The 19,647-nt window shown below is 42.6% G+C and overlaps 1 protein-coding gene across 8 annotated transcripts in view; it reads right to left on the reverse strand.

The window, feature by feature from the left end:
- The window catches only part of MOK (MOK protein kinase), a 44,718-nt gene that overhangs the window by 12,928 nt on the left and 12,143 nt on the right, over positions 1-19,647 (reverse strand). For 5 of the 8 annotated variants that reach the window (XM_064486261.1, XM_064486264.1, XM_031454357.2 and 2 more), the window contains 3 exons: positions 13,541-13,655; positions 2,785-2,874; positions 1,304-1,374 (listed from right to left, as the gene is read on the reverse strand). The exons of 1 other annotated variant lie outside the window; for it this stretch is intronic. In XM_064486261.1, the coding sequence (XP_064342331.1) occupies positions 1,304-1,374; positions 2,785-2,874; positions 13,541-13,655 (276 nt within the window). Of the gene's footprint in view, positions 1-1,303; positions 1,375-2,784; positions 2,875-12,023; positions 12,399-13,540; positions 13,656-19,647 lie in introns of those variants that run through there. 2 more of the 8 variants (XM_031454361.2, XM_031454364.2) reach the window with 2 other exon arrangements.

Here is a 19,647-nt window from a genome sequence, read left to right on the forward strand (position 1 = left end):
CCAAGTTAGAGAACCTCCTCCTAAGAGCTCTATTTTTAACGGATTTTAGGCCAAGAAACCAGATGACTAAGTTTATTGAGAACTGTACTTAAAACAAGATTAAACAGATAACTGAGTGAGGGGCTTACCTATGAATAAAATACACAAGGCTTGTAACTTACAAGAAATACCGTATATTCCCAGATATAAGGCAATCTTCTATTTTCTCCAAAAGACGCAAAAAAAGTTTTTGGATCCAAAAGTTTTACATCAACTTTTACAGATATAGAAAAACTTACCTACCTACAATATTTATTTTATTAGTAATTTACTAAAACACATTCGAAATCACAGGTAAGATAAATTAATTTGATACAATGCTTTGTTCCACTCTCTCACTTCATTAAAATAATTTTATTTGAACTCTTCACATGCATCTTCAACATCAGTATCTTTCTCATCACAAGAACAGCCCCTCAATCTGTCTTCCCCAGCACGTCATCTTCAAGTTGGGCCGAAATTGTCTGAGAGCATCATACAGCAGATTTTAAATCTTCTATGCCGCCGTCACTAAGACCGTTTCCACTGTAGGTGGCCCCTCACGTGCAGAAGGCAGCCGCTCTCCCTCTGTTGGAGACGTGTAACGTGGCCCGCACAGCACAGCACAGCACCTCCTGAACAGCTTTCCCAGTGACGCAGGCTCATCTGTCCTGGCGTCTAACGCCACCGAGAGGTCAGACTGCAGGGTATCTCCCTCCTTTTCTCCTCTTCCCTCAGGTGACCTCCCTAAGCTTCCAAAACCAGCTGCGACCTCATCAGGGAAACGAGCTTTCCTAAACAGGGCGGCATTGTTCAAAAGAGAGGAAGTGAAGGAGCGCCCCCTACCCCCGGGGGCTCTGTAAGGACCCGAACAGGAGGCTCCCTCTCAGAGGGACGGTCTGGGGAAGAGAGCCCTGCCTCACATTGAAGCACAGGCTAGAACATCAAGCAACCGCAGAGCCAGGAAGAGACCCTCAAAGGGGACAGGCTTGGGTGTGCAGTCTCCCGCAGGGCCCGGCAGTGAGGAAGGCCTGAGCTGTCTGCTGCCCTGTGCGCCCCTCACCCACATCACCCAGCCAGCCGCAGGGCCTTGTGGCTTTACTTCTCATCTGCAGCCGTGTTCTGAGTAGACAAGACTCTAGAAAAAACACCTCCCCTGACCACTGTATTTTTATACAGAACTACTGCATGAGGCTGACTAACGATTTTGAGAACCAAAACCAAAGTATATGCGAACTACAGGCTTTAAAAGAGCTTAGATTAGTTTTCAAATTACTCTACGTACCTTGTATTAGCTCATAAATGTTCATGTCCATAAGTTCACATATTAGTGCAAGAGAACCAGATTTTCTGTCACTGAAGAAGAAAGTAGGTTTTACATTTTTTTCTTGTCTTAATCAGAAATAAACATGTAAGTCACTTGTAAACATTTCTGATAAACACAAAGCACTACCACATCAGACACAGACCAACGGGTAATGGCTGAAACAGTAGAAGTTTTGATTTTCAAACAGTATTTCAGGTAAAAATAATTTAAAATAGTGAAAATCCAGTTTAGGCAAAAAAAAAAAACAAACCAAAAACCTCTAAAAGCTACCCTCCTCCAACTTTTAAAGAGAAGGGTCTTAAAAACATAAAAGTAACTACGAGCAGAAAGAAGAGGTTGAGGAGTTGGCCAAGCAAAACAATTAAATAAAGTAAGCTTTAATTCTTGCTCTATGGCTGCAAATTTAGTTTTAATTTACCTAAATTACTTCCCTATAATTGGGACACCTGACAGTGCGGGGAGAGAAACCCAAAATCCAATCAGGGGCAAAGAGGAGAAAGATGAGTCACGTCACCCCAGCATGATGTCTAGGCCCCGGACAGCGGGGCCTGAGTCACCCTGGGGCACCTCCGGGAGGCTGGACAGGGTCCCCGCTGCCCCGCGGGCCGAGAAGAGGCCCACAGGTGGTGGTGAACGGGCGCATCCCCTGCACCGGCGGCTGCGCCTCGCACACGGACTGTGGGCTCCGGCCTGGCCCAGGCTAAGCGCTCAGCACACGCCAGCCAGGAGTACACCCAGCCAGGACAAGACACCGCAGCCTAAGTTTAGCACTGCTCAGCCCTCTGATTAAAACCTCCCGCACTGTGACTGTCCGTGCCTGTTGTTTCCGGGCCGGGTGCAAAGGCCAGGCTCTGGGGCGGGAACCTCTCGGAACCCCACCCACAGGGAGCCAGGCCCTGGAACCCCAGCCCTGTCCCCAGCCCAGGGGCCAGAAGCCCCATGGGGAGCTGCCAGCACCCCGCCTTCTTGATCAACTGGTAAACCTGTCTGTAATTTGAACAGAAATGAAAACCCCCTGGAATGATGTCAATTAGGCTAAGAAAGGCTACAAGAGACTGTACAGAGATGGCAATGGCAGGGCTACAGCAAGCTCAATCCCTGACACACAACAGCAAGGCTTCCCAGGAGGTCACGACTCAGACACCCGGCGCCTCCACCGACTGCAGGGAGGCCCAGCTGCACTACAGGAGAGGAACCGTTTGAATTACTTATGCTTTTATGACCTGGGGTCCCCTAAATGAAGGCACTTCCACGTTAGGAATCACATACAGCGCACATCTGCCCAAATAAGTGAGTGACTTAAGATAAAACAAAATTATTACTCTCTGAGCTACCACAAAGCAAATATCAAAAATGTCTACCATGCCTTTCTTTCTTAGAGAAAGACTTAATAATTATCATCCAATGTAGGCAGTTTTTAAAGCCCCGAATATACTTACAAAAGCACTTCATGCAACGTAAGAATGTTCGGGTGTGGATTCAGACGCCTCAGAGCTTGTATCTCCCGGAGATTGTTCACTTGCTCGACACTATTGTGTAGGTAAAAACAGATAACCTCACAATTCAGGCCAACTTTAAAGTCACGGTTATTAAGCCATTATTTATTAACCATAATCACAACTGAAAAGCTCACAAATACATCAAGCAAGTTAATCAGATTTTCTTTAGTTGAACTTATGCATATTTTGTCTCTACATTATCTTATAAAAATCAAGGCTCCTATAGCTTTGGACATATATTCAAACTTTTCCCATCTAAGCTTTTGAAAGAATATCTTGGTGGTTTCCCAAACAAATATTAATAAATACAGAAACATACTAAAATTTCCTATTAATCAGTTTATGGGAACTAAACCAACTGAGCAATGAGCAACTTTACCATCTGAAAATAACCATTTCAGATTCATACTCAGCCTTCCTTTTTTTTAAAAATTTTTTTAATTGAAGTGTAGTTAATTTACAATGTTGTGTTAGTTTCAGGTGTATAGCAAAGTGATTCAATTATATATACATATATATATTCTTTTTCAGATTCTTTTCCATTATAGGTTATTACAAGATATTAAACATAGTTCCTTGTGCTGTACAGTAAGTCCTTGTTGTCTATTTTATATATGTAGTGTGTATATGTTAATCCCAAACTCCTAATTTATCCCTGCCCTTCTCTGCCCACTTTCCCCACTGGTATCCATAAATTTGTTCTCTATATGTCTGTGAGGTGATTTCTGTTTCATAAACAAGTTCATTTGTATCATTTTTTCAGATTCCACATATAAGTAATATCATATGATATTTGTCTTTCTCTGTCTGACTTACATCACTTAGTATGATTATCTCTAGGTCTATCCATGTTGTTGCAAATGGCATTATTTCATTCTTTTTTATGGCTGAGTAATATTCCATTGTGAACATATACCACAACTTCTTTATCCAATTATCTGTCACAGACAGATAGGTTGCTTTTGTGTCTTGGCTATTGTAAATAGTGCTGCTGTTAACATTGGGGTGCATGTGTCTTTTTGTTTTTTTTTTTCTTGGAGGGTGGGAGGAAGTAATTAGGTTGGTTTATTTATTTTTAGAGGAGATACTGGGGATTGAACCCAGGACCTCCTGCAAGCTAAGCATGCACTCAACCGCTTGAACTATACTCTCCCCCCTCATGTGTCTTTTTGAATTAGAGTTTTCTCTGGATCTGTGCCTAGGAGTGGGATTGCTAGATCATACGGTAACTCTATTTTTAGTTTTTTAAGGAACCTCCAAAACGTTCTCCATACCTTTAATGAAAGCTGTGCATTTTTTCAATGTCATTCACCTGGTGACAGGTGTTCTCACAGCAGGTGTGTCTTGCTGCAGGCTTTTCTTGATGAAGACTGCTCTGCCTGCCACAGTGTTCACATCCCAAAGCACAACAATACAAGTGACAGAGGCCAGCAGTCAGAAGCTGACTGTCACTACCCTCCAGACAGGCTCTTACAAGAGACGCTGCTCCCCATGGGGCCTACCCAATGGAACGACTCAGCCCGCCAGAGGCCTGTCTCACAGGCCCTGGAAGGAACTAACTCTGGAAATATCCTTTCTTTGAGCAGAACTCTGTTCCACCAACTTTTGCCATACAGTGTAAATTTCAGCATTTGGTCTGGTTCTTCAAAGGGCAGTTATATCCAATAGTATATTATTATCGTTTTAAGTCAGCATGGCCGAACATTTTAAGCCTCTCTCCTTCTAGCCAACAGACGGGAGCCTGGTATCTAAGAACCTGAGCTGTCTGTGTGTAAGGGCGTCTTTGACTAAAAGCTCTGCACCCCTTTCACACTGTCCTCCCGGATTCCCTCCCTCACACCCAGGATGATATTCAAAATACTAGCAACTTGCACACAACGGTCACCGGCCAACCAGGAAAGACACAGCCCGCAATGCTGGCACAGGATTCTAAAAGAGGGGGTGGGGTCCCTGTGAATCAGATACCATACCCCTTCAGTTGCTGGAGAGAGGAGAGGACTGGGGAGTGCTGGGCAAGGGGCCAAGCACAGTGCGTGGGGGTGGGGGTAGCACTCGAGAGGCTCAAGATAGCAGCTATTTACCCTCCAGTACGTGAGCCTTTCACTATTCTAATACCCATTACAGGCAGCCACACTGGTTGGTGTGTACAGGGACCAGATCACGACCTTGTCAGTTCATCATTATCAGCTTGGTAACCGCCCACCACCTGCTCCTCACCGGCACCCTGGCCTCCCCTGAATGCCTTTAGAACAGCACTTCCCAAAATGTGTCCCACCAAATTTTATTTCTCTGGAAAATGCTTTGTGAATAAATTTCATGTTCAAAAGGCTTGAGACAGGCCCACTCTAGTTCCTTTTGGAGACTGACAATTTACAGTTGATGTTAAGAGCCTTCAAAAATCCTGCAAAATAAAGAAACCACTTTACCTTTATTTAAACCAACATTTCCCAAGCTCCTGGATGATGCTAAATATCCTACATCGCATAGGGCAGGCCCTACAACAAAGAATAATCTACGCCCAGATGTCAGTAATGCCGAGGGTGAGAAGCTCTTCTTTAGGTGGAAAGAGCAAGAAACCAATGCAGGAAGCAACAGTTCTAGCTTCTGAAGACCCTATCTGAAAAAAATTTTAGAACCAGGTAGTCAAACAGCTGTCATTTAGACAAACAAATACTCCCTTTTCTCATCTTTAGTATGAAAACCAGCTACAATACCCTGAAACGTATCTCACTCACTGCAGACAGAAGCGTCCTACGCCTCGCCAGGCTCTCACTCAGAAGTAAGGAACTCACACGAACAGCAGAGAGGCACGCCCACCGCGGCACTGCTTGCCTCCATCTCAGCAGCAGGCCTCACTAAAATGCAGATCGACTCTGCTCCCTCTTTTAAAAGTCATGAGGAAAAAATCTAAAAATCCGCAAGTAACCACTTTTCTTTGCCTTTTGTGGTCAAGTGGCATTCAGTTTATTTTTCAAACTGTTCTGCTGGAAACAAACTATCATGATACAGGAATTTAGGCAGCCTCTGCTTCAAAAAGAACCAGATGATACCTACCATAATGGCCTTTTCCTACAACTGGAAAAGATTATATTACTAGGACTAAGTCTTTAAAAAGTTTTTTTAGTTAATTATGAAATTTCAACATTTCATTTCATTGGAAGGATTTTATGGAAAATAAGTTTTTCTAACCAATTCAACCTGTAGGAAGAAAGTCCTCAAGTGGTAAAAGGGTAAAGGAAGTGGTTATATTCCCATCAGACAAAATAGATTTCAAAATAAAGATTGCTACTATTTATGATCTCATGATGATAGAAGGGTCAGTACGTGAGGAAGACACGACAATTACAAATGTGTATTGCTAAATAACAGAGCTTCAACATACATGAAGTAAAAACTGACAAAACTAAAGGAAGAAAGAGTTGGAGACGTCCACACCCCTCCACCATAGGTGGTACAACAATCATGGAAAAAACCAGTAAAGATACAGAGACCCTAACAGCAATGCTAACCACCTGTGCCTAAATGACATTCACCTAACAGTGTATTCAACACCTACAGACAAAATACGCTTTTCAAGTGTATGTGGAACGCTCATGCAGATGAACAAGATGCTGGACCAAAAGATAAGTCTCAATAAATTTCGAAATACTGAATACTTACAGAACGTGTTCTCTGACCACAATGGAATTAAATTAGAAACCACCAACAGTGAGCTATCTAGAAAATTCCTAAATATTTGCAAATTAAATAACAACCTTGTAAATAACCCCTGGGTAAAGAAGGAATCACAAGGGAAATCAGAGAACATTTCAAACCAAGTAATAAAGCAAAACATATGAAAACTCATAGGATGCAAGTAAAACAATGCTTAAAAGAACATTTATGACATCAAACGCCTATGTTAGGAAGAAACGGTTAAAATCAATTATCTAAGTTTTCACCTTAAGAAAGTACAAGAAGAGAAAATTGAACCCAAAGTAAGTAGAAGAAAAGCAATAATAAAGAAAAGGCAGAAATCAATGAACCAGAAACAACAGAGAGAATTAACAAAGCCCAGAACTGGTTCTTTGAAAAGGTAAGTAAAACCAACAAACTCCTGGCAAGACCCAAGGGGGGAAGAAAGACGTAAAACACTAGCACCAGGAACGGGAGAGGGGACATGACAGTCAGATGCTGAAGAGGCCGCAAGGGAGCATCACAGAAACATATGCCAATAAATACAACGATTTAGACTAGGTGGACAAATCCCTCGAAAACCGTAATTACCAGATCTGACCCAAAATAAAGCTGAAAATCAGAACAGCCCTATGTTTATCAAAGAAAAGCCTCCTCACAAGTGACAGAACTGTTCTAAAATGACGTCATGGTGAGAGCTGCACCACTACACAGATCTCCTAAAACTCACTCACCACAGGTGGATTTTATCACATGTAAATTATCTCTCAATAAAGCCTTAAAAATGTATGAAAACCCAAATTATCTGGCATAGTTCCATTTGGTTATTTACTATTCCATGGTGCCGATCCACCACGGTGTCATCACACATTCCACCACTTCCTTTCGTTTCCAGTTTGTTACCACCATGATTTCACCGGTGAAATACTTCAGACATTTAAGAAGGAAATACTTTTACACATCTCACAAAAGAAGATACGAGAATGGCCAACAAGCACAAGAATAAGTATTCATCATTAGTCATCAGGGAGGCGGAAACAAAAACCACAGTGAAGTTAACAACACACACTCACCAGAATGGCTAAAATTTTAAAGACTGACACCACCAAATGCTGAAGATATGGAGCAATGGGAACTCTCATTCTCCACTGGTGGGAATATACAAAGGCACAAGCAATCACTTTGGAAAAAAGCTTGGCAGTTTCTTATGAAGTTAAACATACACCTACCCTTTGACCCAGCAATGCTATTTCTAGGTAATTAGTAACTACCTAAGAAAAATGAAAACATATAACCACAACAAGTTTTGTAGCAGCTTTATTCATAGCAGCCCCAAAACCAGGAACAAAACCCAAAACTCCATCAACAGGGGACTGGATAAGTTGTGTTGCAGCTACAGACTGGAATGAATACTACTTATCAGGAAAAAGGTCTAAACTACCGGTATGACAGTGTGGGTGAGTCTCAAAGACTTCAATGCTGAGCTAAAGGAGCTGGACACAAGAGCACATACTGTGAGATTCCATTTAATACGGATTTCTAGAATAGGATAAAGGAAAAGAAAACAAACCCCAGAATAGTGCTACTTGGGATGGGGGTGGAGGATTGACTGTAAAGGGACATAAAGGAACTTTCTAGGGTGACAGAAATAGTCTATGTCTTGATTACATAGGGATATCTATTTGCCAAAATTATAGTTTAAAAATGTGCATTTCAATGTATGCAAATTTTGCCTTTAAAAAATTGCATAATCATAACCAAGTAGGGAAAGAGACTGGGTGGAGCTATAGATTAAATAAAAATTACAGGATTAACAACAACAAAAGAAAACTACAGGGTTGTTCATAGTGGCTGCCAGGTATCTGGGGTTCTTCATACTAGTCCATTTACTTTGTATATATTTGAAATTTTTTACAATTATATTCTTTTTAAGTAAAAGAGCTTTTAGAGTGACTCATGAATTTCTTACCTTTGTTTTTATTTAAGACCTTACAAAGAAGACTTTTCATTTTTGTAAAAGTAATTTGAAGACCATTTAGTGATGTGACTTGAGAAAAATTGTGTTCCAAGTCAAGGGCAGAAGGCGGCATTACCTCCTGCAGCACGGAGGGGCACTGGAGAGGACATGGGCTCTGGACCTGCACAGACCTGGGGCCCACACTGGGCTGCACCCCTCACCAGCTGGCCGACACCAGGCACGTGAGGGACTCATCTCTCACTGTGGGTTGGTCCCTAATCCGAAGGAAGACTCTCTCACAGGGCTGCGCTGAGGATTAAAAGATGTGTCCATAGTTCACACATCGCTGGGCACCAGATGTTCAGGGAACAACTGCTGTAATCTCCATCTTTATCACTGCTATTATCGCACTTCAAATTTCCACACAGCCTTCAAACCACTCTGCCAACTAACCCTCACCATCTGTCACGTGACAAGTTGATCCACTACTTGGTTATTTAACTCTCACAATGACCCTATGAGGTGGATACTGTGCTGATCTCCACTGCATAAAGAAAGAAACTGAGGCCCAGGGAGATGGATGAATTGTCTAAGGTCACACAACTAAGAGAGGAAGAGCTGCCAGTTCTGCCTTCAGGGTCTGAGCTGGTAACCTGTGACCAGGATCTGCACCTGTTCATCTTGCTGCTTCAGGACACAGAGATCCTAAATACGAGACTAGGGATTTTTTTGAATGACTCATTCTGTTTCTTTATAATATTTCTATAGGAAGAATACCGAATACAATCGCAGCAGAAAGAGCCCTCTTAATAACTGTGTACTCCTGGTGAGTCCAAGTGGAGATTCTGAAGACATACCAAAAAAGTTATCAAAGGGCACGGTCATGCTGCAGCCCTTGCTCAAGTAACTGACCTCGTTATCCCCAAACCACGGCTGTGAGCGGCTCCGAGGAAAACAGGCCTCAGGAGCTGAAGTACCCTTCCCGACGCAAACAAGCTGGTTTATTTTACTTTACCTGGACTTCATACTAGCAATGATTATTGCAAAACCCATCCATTTCTATTTCAGTAAGAGCAGAAAGAAAGGAGTAGAAGTAAAGCTTGGAGGAGGTGGAGGTCAGCCTGCTGGCGGGTCTCAGCTTGTCCTGCCGCCCGCAGCCACACAAGGGGACGCTGAGGGCTCGTCTAGGTGACGATGAGGGGGGCAGACGTGAATTCTAGAGGGACCAGAAATTATTCTCCAAGTGATAAGATCAAATTGTTTATTAATGATGACAGACACTCCAGAGCTCTAAAAGCTAGAAACAGAATTTTCATGGCTGAAAAGCAAAAATAAAACCAAAGACCAGCATAAAACTTGTGGATCAAGTGACAGTGACACTGAAACATCCAATAAATTATCAGCAACAATATTCCTATAAATGACACCAAAGGCAGTTGTCTTTCTTCTAGAAATATAGTCATTTTTTCCTGTAAATCAGAAATAATAACATCTTTTTCATGAAAGAAACAATGTGCAATATGACTCATTCCAGATCTCCTATGGTCATTTTCTGTTTGTTCCGAGTTGTTTTTTACCTTTTATTTTGAGATTATTTTAGATTTAACAGGAGAGTTGCATCGCTAGTACTGAAGTCCCCTTCACCCGGCTCCCCTAATGTTAACATCTTACATAACATCCGTCAAACCCAAAAATTAGCACTGATACAACTCTGTCAGCTCTACTAGACTATTTGGATTTCCTCCCCTTGTCCACCAATGTCTTTTTCTCTTACAGGATCCAGGTATCACACTGCAATTAAGCTGTCATGTCCCCTCAGTCACCTCCACACTTTGTTTTTCATTACCTTCATAGTTTTGAGGAGCACTGGGCAGGCATTTTGCAGAATGCCCCTCAATCTGGGCCCTTCTGACATATTCTCATAAATCAGCTGAGACTGTGGATCTCCGGGAAAGAACAGCGTGGGGGCGATAAGCTCTTCCTGCCCCATTTTATCAGAGGGCACATGTCTCATTACTGATGATGTTACTCTTAATCATTCAGTTAGGGCAGCGGCTACCAGCTATCTCACTGTAAAGTTCCTGTCTTTCCCTTTCTACCTTCTACCCTGTATAAGCAAATCACCAAGTCCAGCCCACACTGAAAAGGAAGGCAACCAAGCCCCACCTTCTGGAGGAAGGACTATCAGACAATTTGTGGACATAAGTTAAAACCACCACAGGAATTAATAAATATTTGGGGGGAGATCATTTGCAGCTGTGCAGAAATTCTGCTCCCTTTGAAGTTTCACCTACTAATTTTAGCATTCATCGGTTTATCTCACCTACAGAAATTACCACTGTGGTATTCTGATGAAGACTTTCTATTTCCCTCATTCCTTCTATATTTATGAATTGGAATTCTTCTATCAGGAAGAATTTTCCCCTCATCCCAATTTATTTATTCACTCAGTCGTATGTTTACATCAGTTTACACTCATGGTTATTTAATGAGGAGGGTGTACATGGGTCAGGACACCCGCATACTGGCTCTGCTGCTGAGAGGACCTAGAGGCACTGACATTCCAGTAGCAACGAGCGTGTTTGGTGCCAAAGTCTTGTTTTCTAAATACCTTTCTCCAGTAAAAGGAACCAAAACTCCTTCGAGAAATGGAAGATTCTAGGGGCCGGAGAAATACAAGATGAGCTTAGAGAATCTCGGAATACCAAAAAGTAAAAAAGTGTTAAAAAAAAAAAGAAAAAGAAAAAGAAAATGAAAAAGGATGGGGGGGTGTCAAAAAAAAACAGGAGCCAACGTGAAAATGCTCCCCATTGCCAGAGCCGGCTCAGCTTTAGCTGGAACTATGACCAAATACATAACAACAGCACTGGATCATCATCTCCTATAGTTTTGAACATATACATCAAGAGCAAATAACCACAAGAAAAAACCCCAAATCCAATTCCCCTTGGGTCTGGATTGCACAGGCTAGCAGACACCTAGCAAAACTAAGCTCGAGACCCTATCACCGATTCCGTACATCAGAGAGCCACAAAATGCCACGAGCTCGAAGTGTACTTCCATTTAAGTAAAGCCAGTAATCCCCCACGTACACAAACTTAAAAAAAAAAGGCAAAGTATCACTGATTCAGTGGTATTTATTAAAAACCTTTACTTATTATAGGTTTTTAAAAGAAAAATATGTGTTCTAATCAATCACCTTTAAAGTTAAGGCAAGGAGCATGAACTGTTTCTGAAACAGGACAAACGATGGCACACCCAGCAGTGAAGGCTCCCCTCCACCCACTGGCCCGTACCCCGCCCACCTCGCCAGCTGCTTTCCAGTCATTCCCTTGGTTAGTCTTTAAGCACCGCACAACATGGAAGCCAGGGCCCTTTCAGTGTCGGGGACCCGGGGGATCCAGGACACCCTTGCCTGCTAGGAAGCCACGTCCCTCCAGTAACTCCACGTTCTCCTCGGGGACCAAGGTTACATGAAGGCACTTTTCCAGACAAATTGAGCGTTGCCCGTCCCCCCACCAAAGGACTGCTCCTTAAAGTGTCTAACCTTGGATGGAAACGTTTCTAAAACGTGTTCCAGGTATCTCCACCTTCCTGAAGGCACATCTGGGACCAAGTGTGACCGCTCCTTGATGGCTGGTTCAACAGAGCGAACCTGACTGTGCGTTATTCGGACACAGCAAGTCTCAGAAGAGCGTGAAGGCTGTGGGCTGTTTGTCCGGTCCGCCTTCTGCATCTGTCTCGTCACCAAAACAACGGCTGGCAAGTCCTGCTGTAGCTGCGAGCGCAGCTGCCCCCCGCGCTGCCGGGCGGCCGGCGGGGTCTCCGGGCCTCCCCAGCGTGCAAGCCAGCGCCCGCGCTGCTCCAAGGCCTCTCGGCTCTGCCAGGTTTGTGCTGCCTTTCCCAAAGGTGGCTGCTTAAGGCAGTCTGCTCTCTGATGTGGGACCGTCTGTACACTGTGCATCAAATTCCCTGCCACATGTAGTTTAAAGGTGAAGACGGGGAAGACAAACACACACAAAGAATTCAGAACACACAGAGGAAGAAACGACAGAACAGAGGGAAACAGACTCAGAGTCTGGGCAGCCGTAGGTAAACACCGCATGCTTTGGTCTGGCTCTGCCTGCCTCGTGACTTGGAGTGACATCTGTCAAGTCACTTCACACTTCTCACCGCCTGTCCTCCCACGCAAAGCAGAGATGGTTACGACTACCCCGCAGGGATGTCACGAGGGTGGAATCACTGCTCTCCATACTCTGACACAACTGTTGTACGCTCCTTTCCGATCTGAGAAATTATTTTTCATACTAAGAGTTTGAAATCAAGATCTATACCCCAAACACTGCAGAAGGCTCTATATCAATGTGGGGGAATTACTGTTTTTTTTAAATGTGTAACATATTTTGAGACTTCAATTTTTTGATATTAAAAAAAAAAAAAGCTGCGTTCCAAACGTCTTTATTGAAAAGTTTAACAGTTGCACTAAAGCCATCATTTACTTCAATAATCTGAGTTTCCTAACCATATCTGGTTTTTGACTCATTAATGCGATACATGTTAAGAAGGTGTGAACTCAAGGACTTTAAGAGACTGCTCTGTGGCCCCCACAGAACGAGTCCAGAACCAGAGCTCCCCTCTCCACAAATGACAACCCGTCACTCCCAGGAAATACATTTCTCTAATCCTAGGCGAAATCATTTTTCAATATAGTAACTGATTTACAACTAATTAAACGACAGGGACCTCTAAAATCTTTGATCTAAGTTTTCATTTATAAAAATCCAACATACACACAACTCCTTGGAACGTACAGACTATTTAAACTGAGGCATACTTTCACAACTTAAATTTTTTGTGATCATTAATCACTGATATTACATTAAATATGGAAATGAGAAAACTCTAGTATGATAAACAAAAAATCAGCCCATAACCCTCACTGCCCAGAGGAATCTGATTGTGTCTTACATACTATTACATGAATACAACTTTCCCATTAATATAAAGCTGCCCTTACTGACTTCACCTGCACCTGTGTCCAGTCTGGAACATGTGACTGCCTACCTGTCAAAGTGCTGTTTCATCTGTTTACATGCGTAGCAGTTTCCGTCTCTCAGGCTCTGCATCTTCATCACCTCAGAAAATGTTCCCTCTCCTATCTTGCCGATTGCTTTATAGTCTATAAGTAAAAACAATTAAAAAAATGAAATTTTATGTATGCATTCGTTTTACACTCACTTCCAGACAGCAGACTTCTTTATCTCTAAGATAATCACTATGTCAAATCCATTCCTGCTTGAAATACCCACAGTAGTTTCTGTTTTCCTGACCGAACCTTGACAGATACAGAAATGAGTTCCTGAAGTGAGGTGCTGCCAACAACAAAAACCTGAAAAGCAGTATCTTGAGGACTGTTCACCAATGTTTTCTAAAGTTCAGTGTTCCCCTCATTTTTAAAATTGAAGTCTAATTGATTTACAATGTTGTGCTAGTTTCTGGTGTACAGCATAGTGATTCAGCTATACATCTGTACATAGATTCCTTTTCATTATAGGTTACTACAAGATATTGAATATAGTTCCCTGTGCTATATGGTAGGACCTTGTTGTTTATCTATTTTATATATAGTAGTTAGTATCTGCAAATCATGAACTCTCAATTTATCCCTCCCCCTCTTCCCAGCTGGTAACCATAAGTTTGTTTTCTATGTCTGTGAGTTGATTTCTGTTTTGTAAATAAGTTCATTTGTATCATTTTTTTTAAGATTCCACATATAAGTGACATCATATGATGTTTGTCTTTCTCTGTCTGACTTACTTCATTTAGTATGATAATATTTAGGTCCATCCCTGTCGCTATAATTCATTCTTTTTTATGGCTGAGTAGTATTCCATTGTATAAATATACCACAACTTCTTTATCCAGTCATCTGCTGATGGAAATTTAGGTTGCTTCCATGTCTTGGCTATTGTAAACAGTGCTGCTGTTAACACTGGGGTGCACATATCTTTTCAAATTAGAGTTTCCTCTGATATATGCCCAGGCATGGGATTGCTGGATCATAGGGTAAGTCTATTTTTAGTTTTTTAAGGGAGCATTTCCCTCATTTGAAGAGAAGCTGGATTGTGTATTGGCATATGTAACAGGGAACCACACGACCTGAATCCTGGCCAGTGGAGAAAGGCTCAGCTCCCCTACAAGATTTGGAAAGCAGACATGAGGAGGTGGGTCAGTCACTGTCACAGGAGCAGGGAGCCAGGGCTTTGGCATTTGGCAAGTGTGACAGTGCACCAGCTGCTGGGGAACATTCTTCTGAAAATCACCCTCCATGGCCCTACAGAAGGCCCAGCTGATCTGCGGCAGGTTCCTGGAATTCTTGTGTTTCCTGATTTTCTGAAAGCTGACAGATTTCCCTGGCTTTGCAGCCACCACCACCATCACCCCAGCACAGATCGTGGTTTTGGAAGCCTCTAAATCACTATGTCAAATCCCTTCCTGCTTGAAATGCCTACAGTAGTTTCTGTTTTCCTGTCTGAACCTTGACAGATACAGAAATGAGTACCTTGAAGTGAGGTGCTGCTGACAACAAAAACCTGAAAAGTGCAGCAAGGTGGCAGCCAGTGGGGTGGCTGCCAGAGAGCCTGGTAGATCGTGACAAAATACTGCCGGTGATGAAAGACTGACGACAGTAACTGCTGCCGTTCGCAGACCAAGTGCCCACTGAGCCTGCTGGCCCAGGGAAAGCGGTGGGAAGGGTCGGAATGATGGAGTGTGCTAAACACCACTGACTGCCTTAACAAGGTATTTCAAGACAAAACTCAGCTCAAGAGAGAACTGCTACTTCCCAAGCAGAAAAGGAAGGAAGGAGTAAAGCCCAGAAAGCAAAAGTCTCATGGGTTTTGTAAAAGCTTCTGCAGCCCAAATAACAGGAGGATAAAACCAAAAAACATCTTGACAGAAAGCAGTCTGTGAGGCCTGACAGTTAAACAAGGCCTTGCCCCAAAATCACAGGAAGGCTGTCACTCCCCACCTTACCCAGGGACTTGTCTCCAAGAGCCCCAAGGAAGCTCCCCTAGACTGAGACAGAAGGATGAGATCAAGGCCAAAGAGAAACAAGACAGGACTGAGAATTCTGTTTAGAAAAGAACTTTGAGTGTGGAACTGACCAGATACAAATAGATCAGAAACCTATTAAACAAACCTGGACCGAAAAGAGCCCACCACCTTCGGGTCCCAAACCCACATTAACACAGGGCAGGCTTTTAAAACTGTACCCCTCCAAAAATAATTTTTTAAAAAGCTGTACCGCTCCCAAGGAGGGCCTCCCCTTCAACACCTCTTTTATAAAGAGGGAATTTTTAATACCTGTATGAATTCTGATTTGGACAAGCCAACAGTAAAAAGGCACAATCTTTTTTAGAAGTAATAATATTTTTTAGAAATGATATGTTTAAAAAATTTAAAGGTCCTTATCTGTTAGCAAGAAATACTTAAGTATTTCCAGGTGAATGATATGATGTTCAGATTTGCTTTAAAATACTCCTATACGTTCCCATATAATTCTGCTTTTATAATCATTTTGGAGGGCAATTTGACTGTATCTATTAAATATTGAAGATGTGTATGCCTTTTTGACCCAGCAATTCCAATTCTAGAACTTATCCTGCAAAAAACACTTGCTCAAGTATATATATGAGGATGTTAGTGCAACATTCCTTAATAGGGGAAAAACTAAAACTTCCAAACAGGGAACTGGATAAATTACATATGGTCTATCCATATAACGGAATATACTGAATACATCTGGAAGGAGGACACAGATAGACAGACCCTTACAAATAGAGTCCTTAAAGACAACACACACACAGAGCACAATCAGTGGCTCTCTCTGAGGGATAAGGTTACAGGTCTCTCACTATCCACATTAGATATATTCTGTAGTGACATTACTATTTTATTTAAAAGCAACAATAGAAAATAAAGACTCCAGGGGAAAAAGGCGGTAGGGGTGAAATGGCAAAATGTTGATCACTGTTGAAACTCGGTGATAGATACACATGAACATTCACTCCATTATTTTCTCTACTTCTGGCATGCTTAACATTTTCCATAAAAAAGTGAAGCCAAAACAGCAAAACCAAAACCTCCTCCAGGTGATCCTCTAGGTCCATGCCACCTTCTGACTCGCCAGAACAGAAATGACTTTCAGGAGACCCTGGGAGCCGTGAGATGAACATGGTCAAAAACCACCAGGAAGGACTCCCAGCCAGGAGCAGCCGCGGAAGACACTTACAGGAGCAGGAAAAGCACCTGTCTTGTGCAAAGCCCACGACTCGGGGCTCATCCGTTACGGCATCCAGTAAGCACTGTCCCAATGTGCCTGAGACACAGATATCATAATTTATAAAACAAACAGAATGATAAGCTTTGAGAATCTGTATTTGCAGGATTTCACATGAAAAGTCAGCTTTTCATAAACATTCAGCAACTTTACTTACAAAAATTCAAGCTACATAGAATTTCTCTGGACGCATGTTTATGTTTGTCTGAGGTTTTACCCCACTTGTGAATTACTACAGCAGCCACCACTGTCTGAGACACAGATATCATAATTTATAAAACAAATAGAATGATAAGCTTTGAGAATCTGTATTTGCAGGATTTCACATGAAAAGTCAGCTTTTCATAAACATTCAGCGACTTTACTTACAAAAATTCAAGCTACATAGAATTTCTCTGGACGCATGTTTATGTTTGAGGTTTTACCCCACTTGTGAATTACTACAGCAGCCACCACTGTCCCCTGGATGCTGGCAGAAGACACAGCCTCTGGGCTCACAGGGGGCTTTATTACTCATGGTACCACAAGGCATGCGAGCATCAGAGTACCTGCGCTGGTTCCCCATACCCTGACGTCCCGCAGGGCGACAAGATGGGCCCGGATGACACCTGCACATGCCATGGACTGCTTTACAGGAGGGACCAAGGGCCAATTGCCCAGCTCATCCTGAGCCCCCAAACCTGTGACTGTGACCTTACCTGGAAGCACAGTCTCTGCAGGTGTTATTAAGTTAAGGTGAGTGAAATGAGTACACCCTGGTTACCTGTGTGGGCCTGGAATCCAACAAGTGTCCTTATGGGAGACACATGGAACAAGCAGAGTGGTGGTTGGCTGCCACAGGCTGGAGGGAGGGGGAAAGGGAGCTGAACTGAGCGGGCAGAGTTTAAGTTGTGCAAGATAAAAAAGTTCTAGAGATCTGCTGTACAGCGATGTGCATACAACTGACAATACTGCACATTTAAAATTTTATTGAGAGGGTAGATCTCGTTATATGTTTTGTACCACAATAAAAGAAAGAGATACACACACAGACACAGACGAGGAGGCCATGTGAACACAGAGGCAGGGGCTGGAGGGAGGGATGTAACCACAAGCCCAGGACCACCAGGTGCCCCCAGAAGCTGGAGGAGGCGAGGAAAGGTCCCCCAGAGCCCTCAGGAGCGCAGGCCTGCTGACACCGTGATCCCAGACAGTGGGCCTCCAGGACTAGGAGAGAATCCATTTCTGTTCTATTAAAGCCATCAGATTTGTGGCAACTTGCTGTGGGAGCCCTAAGAACTTAACGTCGAATGTAACTGATTTTTTTTTTAAATTTAAGGAAAACACTCATTAATTTTTTTCATTAAAGGAAAAAGACTTCCTGAGCATAATAATGTAAGAAGTCACTCAGAAAAGGCTGATTTATTTGACTACGTAAAAATTTAAAACTCTAGCACCTCAAGAAACACCTTAAAAATGTTAAATAAATTTTGAAAAAGCCACACAAAGGAGTACTATATGGCAGATAAAAAGGAATAAGGCAGCTCTTTAGCTTCTGACAGGGAATCACCTTTTAAGATAAATTATTAAATGAGAAGGATACATTAAAGGGCAGCATGTAAACTGTTAACATTTCTTTCTAAAAGTTCACACACTGTGTCAGGCGGAACAATGTCCGTGTCCTAGTCCCTGGAACCCATGAGCGCCAGGCTGCAGGGCAGAAGGGAGGTAACCGCTAAGGGTGCTGAAGAGCCGACCTGAAAAGGAGGAGATGATCTTGGTTCACTGGAGGGGCCATGTGCTCAGTCACAGGCACTCACACGAGGCAGAGGAAACAGAGACTGGAAGAGGTGACACCGTTGGGGCTGAGGAGGGAGGAAGGGGCTACAGGTCAAGGAGTGCAGGAGCCTCTAGAAGCTGGAAAAGACCAGGAAGCAGACCCTTCCCTGGAGTCACCAGAAGCAGCCAGCCCTGCCAGCAGAAGGATCCCAGTCCAGAGAAACGCACTTAAGTTGTGTTGTTTTAAGCCACTGAGTTTGTGACAATTTGTTATAGCAGCTGTAAAAAACACACACACTCACAGTTATGCTCATCTACACACAGAAAGAACTGGAAGGAACACAAGAAAGTGCCAACAGTGGTTACTGAGGGAAGGAGTCCAGATGGCTGGGGGCTGGAAACAAAAGGGAGACTCACTTTTCACTCTATGTCCACCTGTGCTTTTTTTATATTATACTTCATATACATAATAATTTTTTTAAAGAAATTAAAAACAGTTTAACGGATGAGAGAGATTTTCTTCATGATTCCTTTAAGAAAAATAGATTATGAGATTAAACACTAAGTATATTTATTTTTATATATCATTTTAAAGAAAATGGTGATCCATGAAATAAAATAAATCACAAAAAATTAAAAGTAAAAAGACATAAGGTATCACTTCACACCTACTAGAATGGCTAGATTCAAAAAGACAGATAATAACAAGTGTTGGCAAGGATGTGGGTAAGTGGGAACTCTCATATGTCGCTGGTGGAAATGCAAAATGGTGCAGCCACAGTGAAAAACAGTTTAGCAGTTCTTCAAAACATTAAACAGAGTCCCATGTGACCCAGAATTCCTCTCCTAGGTGTACACTCGAAAAAAATGAAAACATATGTCCAAACAATAACGTGTACACAAATGTTCACAGAAGCGTTATTTGTAATAGCCAAAGGTGGAAACAACCCAAATGGCCATCGACTAATGAATGGACAAACAAAACATGGTCTATCCATACAATGGAAAATTATTCAGCCACAGAAACAAGCTACAACGTGGCTGAACCTTGAAAACATCATGCTAAGTAAAA

The sequence above is a fragment of the Camelus dromedarius genome, chromosome 5 (assembly GCF_036321535.1).
Source record: "Camelus dromedarius isolate mCamDro1 chromosome 5, mCamDro1.pat, whole genome shotgun sequence".
Lineage (NCBI taxonomy): Eukaryota > Metazoa > Chordata > Mammalia > Artiodactyla > Camelidae > Camelus > Camelus dromedarius.